Source organism: Heterodontus francisci, chromosome 12 (assembly GCF_036365525.1).
Source record: "Heterodontus francisci isolate sHetFra1 chromosome 12, sHetFra1.hap1, whole genome shotgun sequence".
In the NCBI taxonomy this organism is placed as follows: Eukaryota; Metazoa; Chordata; class Chondrichthyes; order Heterodontiformes; family Heterodontidae; genus Heterodontus; species Heterodontus francisci.
This window is the reverse complement of record NC_090382.1, coordinates 12383071-12392805: the sequence shown is the minus strand read 5'-3', so window position 1 is coordinate 12392805 and position 9735 is coordinate 12383071. Positions and strand designations below refer to the sequence as shown.

General features: G+C 44.4%; 1 protein-coding gene across 1 annotated transcript in view; it reads left to right on the top strand.

Annotated features, from left to right (window-relative positions):
- Positions 1 to 62: 62 nt before the first annotated feature.
- Positions 63 to 9735, top strand: part of LOC137375547 (soluble guanylate cyclase 88E-like) — a 425917-nt gene continuing 416244 nt past the window's right edge. The window contains exon 1 of the mRNA XM_068042889.1: positions 63 to 2461. Within this exon, the coding sequence (XP_067898990.1) occupies positions 2342 to 2461 (120 nt within the window). The 5' untranslated portion in view covers positions 63 to 2341. The remainder of the gene's footprint in view (positions 2462 to 9735) is intronic.

The following is a 9735-nucleotide window of genomic DNA, read 5'->3' as shown; positions in this document are numbered from 1 at the left end:
GAAACTGAGCACTGAAATGGCCTAGCAAACCACTTAGTTGTCATGGACAATTAGGGATGGGCAACAAATGAAAGAATAAAAAAAAGATCAGATCAAAGCTCTGCAGTCCTGCCATAAATGGTGGTGGACAATTAAACAGCTAACCGGAGGAAGAGAAGTCTCCATAAATATCCCCATCCTCAATGATGGGGGAACCCAGCACATCAGTGCAAAAGATAAGGCTGAAGCATTTGCATCCATCTTCAGCCAGATGATCCTTCTCGGCCTCCTCCTGAGGTCCCCAGCATCATAGATGCCAGTCTTCAGCCAATTTGATTAACTCCATGTGATATCAAGAAACAACTGAAGGCACTGGATACTGTAAAGGCTATGGGCCCTGACAACTTTCTGGCAATAGTACTGAAGACTTGTGCACCCCGAGCCAAGCTGTTCCAGTACAGCTACAACAGTGGCATCTACCCGGCAATGTGGAAAATTGTTCAGATATGTCCTGGACACAAAAAGCAGGACAAATCCAATCCAACCAATTGCTGCCCCATCAGTCTACTCTCAATCATCAGCAAAGTGATGAAAGGTGTCGTCGACTGTGCTATAAAGCGGCACTTACTCAGCAATAACCTGATCACTGATGCTCAGTTTGGGCTTCAGATCTCATTACAGCCTTGGACAAAAGAGCTGAATTGCAGAGGTGAGGTGAGAGTGACTGCCCTTGACATCAAGGCAGCATTTGATCGAGTATGGCATCAAGGAGCCCTAGCAAAACTGGAGTCAATGGAAATCAGAGGAAAACTCTCCACTGATTGGAGTCATACCTAGTGCATAGGAAGATAGTTGTGGTTGTTGGAGGTCAATCATCTCAGCACCAGAACATCACTGCATGAGTTCCTCAGGATAGTGTCCTAGGCCCAAACATCTTCACAAGCTTCATCAATGACCGTCTTTCAATCATAAGGTCAGAAGTGGGGATGTTCACTGATGATTGCACAATGTTCAGCATCATTCATGACTCCTCAAATACTGAAGCAACCCATGTCCATATGCAGCAAGACCTGGACAATATCCAGGCTTGGGCTGATTAGTAGCAAGTAACATTTGCGCCACACAAGTGCCAGGCAATGACCATCTCCAACAAGAGAGAATCTAACCATCTCCCCTTCACATTCAATTCATTACCATCACTGAATCCCCCACTATCAACATCCTGGGATGCCAGAAACTGAACTGGAGTAGCCATATAAATACCGTGTCTACAAGAGCAGGTCAGAGGCTGGGAATCCTGAGGCGAGTAACTCACCTCCTGACTCCCCAAAGCCTGTCCACCATCTATTAGGCACAAGTCAGGAGTGTGATGGAATACTCTCCACTTGCCTGGATGGGTGCGGCTCCAACAACACTCAAGAAGCTCGACAACATCCAGGACAAAGCAGCCCGCTTGATTGGCACCCCATCTACAAACATTCACTCCCTCCACCACCGACACACAGTGACAGCAGTGTGTACCTTCTGTAAGATGCACTGCAGCAACACACCAAGGTTCCTTTGACAGCACCTTCCAAGCCTGCGACCTCTACCAACTAGAAGGACAAGGACAGCAAATGCATGGGAACACCACCACTTGCAAGTTCCCCTCCAAGTCACACACCATCCTGACCTGGAAATACTTTGGATCAAAATCTTGGAAAAGCACTGTGGGTGTACCTACACCATACGAACTGCAGTGGTCCAAGACAGCAGCTCACCACCACCTTCTCAAGGGAAATTAGGGATGGGTGATAAATGCTGGCCTAGCCAGTGATGCTCACATCCCATGAACAGATTTAAAAAGCCTGCAAATGAAGGCTAGCCCTCTGACTAAAGCTGCAGTGCTTTAGATGCAGCTCATGGTCCTGGTCCTGTTCCGACTCCTGCTGTGTCACTGTAACTGCAAAGTCCAGTGAAAACAATGGCACTGTTGTTGCATTGTCAGGATGATGGAGTGGGAAGAGCTGTGATGACATTCTCGACCAATCATTGTACATTGTGCTGCCACAGCCTGTAACAAGGTGACTGAATGAATGAGGTCAAGGGCAACCACTGACAAAAGAATGACCATTTGCAGCTGACAGCTGCCTCTTGAAGCCTGGTCTGTTTATGTCAGCTGAAGCTATAATTATGGCATTTCAGAGTATGAGGGACATCAGCCAGTGTAACTCACAGCTCACAGATCTACAGAAGCTGTGCAAAGGAAACCAGTATTAAATTTAGTTAAATATTTTCAGAACTCCAGCTCTTGCCAAGGTGCAAACTTGATTTGTTCTTTGCCAGTCCTTCCAGCCTTCACGAGGTCATTTGAGTGGCCAGGATGTATGGGCTGCTGTGTGAGAGTCTACATGACTTCATCAAAGAATCATACGGGGATGATGTGTGGAAGCTGGTGCGAGAACGGGCTGATGTCAGACTTCACTCCTTTGTAACTCACGAGGTAAAGTGTCACTGCCTTTAATCGTTGTTTGTACCTGACCACTAGCCTTTAGTGATTTCTGTACATGGGCCCCCAAATCTCTCTGCTTCTCCACAGTTCTTAGCTTCTCACCATTTAGAAAGTACTCTATCTATCTTTCTTAGGTCCAGAGTGGATGACCTCACACTTTCCCACATTGAACTCCATCTACCACAGTTATGCCCACTCATTTAATCTGTCAATGTCTCTTTGCAACGTTTTGCTCCTCTTTGTGCTATCTATTGTGCCACCTAAGTTTAGTGTCAGCAAGCTTAGATATATGGCTCTCTCTTCATCCAGCAGAAAAGCTGAGGTCTCATTATAGATCATTGAGGGACAGGACTGGTCACATCCTGCCAATCTGTGGACATACCCATTATCCCTACTCTCTCTTTGCTGCCTCCAAACCAATTCCCTCCAAATCAATTGATTACTTCTAATTCAATGCACATTCACTCTGGTTAACAGGCTCTGATGTGGAACCGATCAATTGTCTTCTGGAAATCCATATAAATAGACACTCCCTTCTCTATCATGTTTGTTCTTCAAAGCATTCAACTAGGTTTGTTGGCCATGATTTACCTGTACAAATTCATGCTGCCTCTCTCTGATCACATGACCATATTTGTTCAAATGCTCAGTCACTCTGTCCCTAATAACTGATTCTAGTAACTGCCCCACAACTAATGTTAGACTAGAAGGCTGAGAATTTCCTAATTTGTTACTTGTACACTTCTTAAATGATGGAGTGACATCAATAATTTCCAATACAAGGGAACAATTCCTGAAATCGAGAGCTTTGAAAGATCATGACTAAAACGGAACAATTTCATCATCTTTTATGGAAATCATCAGCTCCTGAAGATTTGGCTCTCTTCAGTCTCATTAGTTTCTCCATTCCTCTTTTTATTACTTATATGAAATACTTCTTTCTTAATTTATTTTTAATTTTTCTCATACTTCCGGTATTTTTTCCTCATCTTCCGCTGTCAAGACTGGTACAAAGTATTTGGTGTGTCTGCCATTTACTGATGTCCAATTACAATATCACTTGCGTCTGTCATTAAGGGGCCAACATTATTCTTTGTTCCCCCCTTTTCTCTTAATATACTTGTAAAACCTAAGGTAATATAGCGTTGCTAAACCTCACAAGCTTTTACTCCTATTTCCTTTCTGTAGCCCCTTAGCAATTTCTTTGTATCCCTTTACTGTTCTTTATAACTCTCCCAGTCCACAGGATTTCAGCTGTTCTTTTCCTTTGTCACAGAGTCATAGAGACATTACGGCAGAAGAGGTCTTCCTTCAGCCCATTGAGTCCATGCCAGCTCTCCGGAGAGCAATCCAGTCAGTCCCAATCTCCTGATCTATCCCTGTAGCCCTGCAAGTTTATTTTCCTCAAGTTCTCATCCAAATTCATTTTGAAATCATTGATCATTTCTGCTTCCACCACCCTCATAGGCAGCGAGTTCCAGGTTATTACCACTCGCTGCGTAAAAACGTTCTTCCTCACATTCCCCCAAATCTCTTGCCCAAATTCTTAAATCTGTGCCCCCTGCTCTTTGTGCCATCAGCTAAGAGGAATAGCTTTCTTTATCTACCTTATTTAAACCTGTCATAATCTTGTACACCTCTATCAAATCTCCCCTCAATCTCCTTTCCTCCAAGGAGAACAACCCCAGCTTCTCCAACCTAACCTTGTAACTAAAATCCCTCATCCCTGGAACCATTCTGGTAAATCTCCTCTGCACCCTCTCAAGGACCCTCACAGTTTACTAAAGAAGTTGAAGCGCTTGTCAAGAGGAAGAAGAAGGCTTATGTTACGATGAAACGTGAAGGCTCAGTTAGGGCGCTTGAGAGTTACAAGCTAGCCAGGAAGGATCTAAAGGGAGAGCTAAGAAGAGCGAGGAGAGGACACGAGAAGTCATTGGCGGATAGGATCAAGGAAAACCCTAAGGCTTTCTATAGGTATATCAGGAATAAAAGAATGACTAGAGTTAGATTAGGGCCAATCAAGGATAGTAGTGGGAAGTTGTGTGTGGAATCAGAGGAGATAGGGGAAGTGTTAAATGAATATTTGTCGTCAGTATTTACAGTAGAGAAAGAAAATGTTGTCGAGGAGAATACTGAGATACAGACTACCAGGCTAGATGGGATTGAGGTTCACAAGGAGGAGGTGTTAGCAATTTTGGAAAGTGTGAAAATAGATAAGTCCCCTGGGCCAGATGAGATTTATCCTAGGAGTCTCTGGGAAGCCAGGGAGGAGATTGCAGAGCCTTTGTCCTTGATCTTTATGTCGTCATTGTCGACAGGAATAGTGCCGGAAGACTGGAGGATAGCAAATGTTGTCCCCTTGTTCAAGAAGGGGAGTAGAGACAGCCCTGGTAATTATAGACCTGTGAGCCTTACTTCGGTTGTGGGTAAAATGTTGGAAAGGGTTATAAGAGATAGGATTTATAATCATCTTGAAAAGAATAAGTTCATTAGCGATAGTCAGCACGGTTTTGTGACGGGTAGGTCGTGCCTCACAAACCTTATTGAGTTTTTCGAGAAGGTGACCAAACAGGTGGATGAGGGTAAAGCCGTGGATGTGGTGAATATGGATTTCAGTAAGGCGTTTGATAAGGTTCCCCACGGTAGGCTATTGCAGAAAATACGGAAGTATGGGATTGAAGGTGATTTAGTGCTTTGGATCAGAAATTGGCTAGCTGAAAGAAGACAGAGGGTGGTGGTTGATGGCAAATGTTCATCCTGGAGTTTAGTTACTAGTGGTGTACCGCAAGGATCTGTTTTGGGGCCACTGCTGTTTGTCATTTTTATAAATGACCTGGATGAGGGTGTAGAAGGGTGGGTTAGTAAATTTGCGGATGACACGAAGGTCGGTGGAGTTGTGGATAGTACCGAAGGATGTTGTAGGTTACAGAGGGACATAGATAGGCTGCAGAGCTGGGCTGAGAGATGGCAAATGGAGTTTAATGCGGAAAAGTGTGAGGTGACTCACTTTGGAAGGAGTAACAGGAATGTAGAGTACTGGGCTAATGGGAAGATTCTTGGTAGTGTAGATGAGCAGAGAGATCTTGGTGTCCAGGTACATAAATCCCTGAAAGTTGCCACCCAGGTTAATAGGGCTGTTAAGAAGGCATATGGTGTGTTAGCTTTTATTAGTAGGGGGATCGAGTTTCGGAGCCACGAGGTCATGCTGCAGCTGTACAAAACTCTGGTGCGGCCGCACCTGGAGTATTGCGTGCAGTTCTGGTCACCGCATTATAGGAAGGATGTGGAAGCTTTGGAAAGGGTGCAGAGGAGATTTACTAGGATGTTGCCTGGTATGGAGGGAAGGTCTTACGAGGAAAGGCTGCGGGACTTGAGGTTATTTTCGTTAGAGAGAAGGAGGAGGAGAGGTGACTTAATAGAGACATATAAGATAATCAGAGGGTTAGATAGGGTGGATAGTGAGAGTCTTTTTCCTCGGATGGTGATGGCAAACACGAGGGGACATAGCTTTAAGTTGAGGGGTGATAGATATAGGACAGATGTTAGAGGTAGTTTCTTTACGCAGAGAGTAGTAGGGGCGTGGAACGCCCTGCCTGCAACAGTAGTAGACTCGCCAACTTTAAGGGCATTTAAGTGGTCATTGGATAGACATATGGATGAAAATGGAATAGTGTAGGTCAGATGGTTTCACAGGTCGGCGCAACATCGAGGGCCGAAGGGCCTGTACTGCGCTGTACTGTTCTATCTATGGATGCAATACTCTGGTTGTGGCCGAACCAGATCTTTATAAAGGTTCAGCATAACTTCCCTGCTTTTGTGCCTCTACTTATGAAGCTCAAAATACCACATGCTTTGCTAACTACTCTCTCAATATGTCCTGCCACCTTCAAAGATCTATGCACTTAAATGCTGAGGTTCCTCTGTCCCGGAACACTCTTTAGAACTGTGCCATTTAGCCTCCCTATCCCTTCAGCCAAAAATGCTTCACCTCACATTTCTCTGTGTTAAGTTCCATCTGCCACTTGTTTGCCCATTCTGCTAGCCTATCTATGTCCTGTTGCAGTTGATTGGTACCATCTTCACTGTCACACCTTCAAGTTTTGTGTCATCAGCAAATTTTGAGATTCTATTCTGTATTTCAAGATCTAAATCATTTATTTATATATATATATATATATATATATATATCAAAAAAGCAATGGAATGGTCCTAGCTCTGACCCTTGAGGAACACCTCTCACTGGCTAACATCCTCCAGTCTGAAAAACAACCTTTTACCACAACTCACTGTTTTCTGCCTGAAGCCAATTTTTTATCCAAGCTGACACTGACCCTCAATTTTGTTAATCAGCCTTTTATGTGGTACTTTGTCAAACACTTTCTTAAAAATCCATATAGAGAACACTCACTGCATTCCCCTGATCAACCTTCCCTGTCACTTCATCAAAAAATTCAATTAGATTAGTCAAGCATAATCTGCCTTCTACAAATCCATGCTGGCTATCCTTATTTAACTCAAACCTCTCCAAGTACCTGTTGATTGGTTCTAAAACCTTACCCATCACTAATGTTAAACTAACCAGCCTGTAGTTACTACAAATGTCCGCACACCCTTTCTTGAATAAGGGTGTCACATTTGCCACGCTCCAATCCTCTGGTACCTACTGGTATCCAGGGAAGATTGGACGTTTATGACAAGCCCTTCCACTATCTCCATCCCCACTTCCTTTTGCAACCTGGGATGCAAACCATCCGGACCAGGTGACTTATCTACCCTAAGTATAGCCTGCCTTTCCAGTACATCCTGCCTATCAATTTTCACTCCATCCATTGCCTCCACCATCTCCACTTCTACTGATATTTTGTCAGCATCCTCTTAGTTAAACACTGATAAAATTTATTCATTATGTATTCTAGCCTTGCCCTGTGCCTCTAAGCATATATCACCTTCTTTGTCCCTAATAGGCCCCACCCCACCTCTCACTACCCGCTTACTGTTTACATGCCGTTAGAAGATATTTTGGGTTCCCTTTTATGTTAACTCCCATTCTATTCTCATATTCTCTCTTTGCCAGTCTTATTTTCCTCTTTACTTCCCCTCTCAACTTATTGTATTTGGCCCGGTTTTCACTTGAAGAATCCATCACATATATGATGTGCATCATATACCCTCTTTTTTTCTTTCATCATATTCTCTATCTCCTTTGTATCCGCAGAGCCCTGGCTTTGGTTCCCCTACCTTTCGCCTTTCTTCAAATGCACCTAGCCTGTACCTGAAGTATCTCCTCCTGAAAGATCACCCATCCATTACAGATTTTCCTGTCAGTCTTTGGTTCCATTTTACCCTAGCTAGATCCCCTCTCATCCCATTACTAATCAAACGCTTATGATACAATGCTCACTCTTATCCAAGTGCCCCAGACAATTACTTGGTCCACCTGGTCCATTGATCCCCAGCACCAGATCCAGCAATGCCTCCTTCCTAGTTGGACCAAGAACAATACTGGTCAAGGAAGTTCTCCTGAACACATTTCAGAATTTCCTCCCCCCTTCACCCTCTACTCTATCATCTCAATCAATATTTGGATAATTAAAGTCCCCCAGTATCACCACTGTGTAGTTCTTTCAGATCTCTGTAATTTCCCTGCAGATTTGCTTCTTTCTCTCTCACTCACTATTTGGAGGCCTATGGAATACCCCCAGTAGCGTGATCATCCCCATTTTGCTTCTCACTCTAACCAAATGGATTCTGTCTTTGTCCCCTCAAGGAAATGTTCTCTTCCCAACACCACAATATCTTCTCCAATCCATATTGCCACTCCACCTCCCTTTTTTTTCCTTTTCCTATCTTTTCTGAACATTTTATATCCTTCAATATTCAAGTGCCCAGTCCTCATCATTTTTCAGCCACATTTCTTTTATTGCCACTACATCACATTCCCACAAAGCTATCTGTGCTTGTAACTCACCAAAGCCATTTACTACACTTTGAACATACATACATTGTAAACCTGTCTTTATTCTTTTTAGTCTTTAAGGGGAAGCGAGATAAACACGTGGGGGAGAAAGGAATAGAGGGCTATGCTGATGGGCTTAGATGAGGAAGGGTGAAGGGAGGCTTGTGTGGGCGTAGACACTGACACAGACCTGTTGGGCCGAATGGCCTGTTTATGTGCTGCTATGTAATACAATGTAATTGTGAACTTTTCACTCACTGTTACCAGGCATTTCAGACGGAGAAAAGCAACAACTTCTATTTATATAACACCTTTAACATGGTAAAGTGTCCCAAAGCGCCTCACAGGCGCGTAATCGGATAAAAATTAACACTGAGCCAAAGTAGGAGACATTAGGTCTGCTCAATGAGATAGATTTTAAGGAGTGCCTCAAATGAGGAGAGAGAGAGGTGAGGAGGTAGAGATGCTAAGAGAAGAAATTCCAGAGTTTAAGGCCGAGATGACTGAAGGCACAGCTGCTAATGGTGGGGCAAAGGGAGTGAGGGAAGCACAAGAGGCCAGAACTGGAGAAATGCAGAATTCTCGGGGTTTTAGAGTTTTTTTTCTTCTGTCACAGGATGTGGGCATCGCTGGTTAGGCCAGCATTTATTGCCCATTCCTAATTGCCCTTGAGAAGGAGCTGCCTTCTTGAACTTCTGCAGTCCATGGGGTGCTGTTGGGAGGGAAACTGAACTGGACCAGTCCCCCTACTTCGCCAGCCTCCACTCCCCCACCCCACCGTGTCCAGACTTCAGTTCCCAGTCCACCCCCATCTCCAGTCTTCAGTTCCCCCAGCCTCCACTCCCCAGTCTCGAGTCCCCAGTCCCCTCGTCTCTCCCATCTCCAGTTCACCCATCCCCCAGTCACCTAGTCCCCCCTGTCTCCAGTCCCCCAGTCTCCAGGTGCCAGGTCCACAGACCCCAAGACCTCAGTCACCAGTCCCTTTTGTTTTCAAGTCCCTCCATGGCCTCACCACTCCCTAACTCTGCAAACTCCTTTGATCAATAAAGCCTCTTAAAAACCCACCCTTTCATCAATCTCTTGGTGACTCTTCCTGATAGCTTCTCCTTTCACTTGGCTTCCTTTTTTGATTTGTACAAATATACGAATTAGGAGCAGGAGTAGGCCACTCGACCCCTCGAACCTGCTCCACCATTCAATAAGATCATGGCTGATCTGATTGTAACCTCAACTCCACATTCCCGTCTACCCCAATAACCTTCCACCCCCTTGCTTATCAAGAATCTATCTACCTCTGCCTTAAAAATAT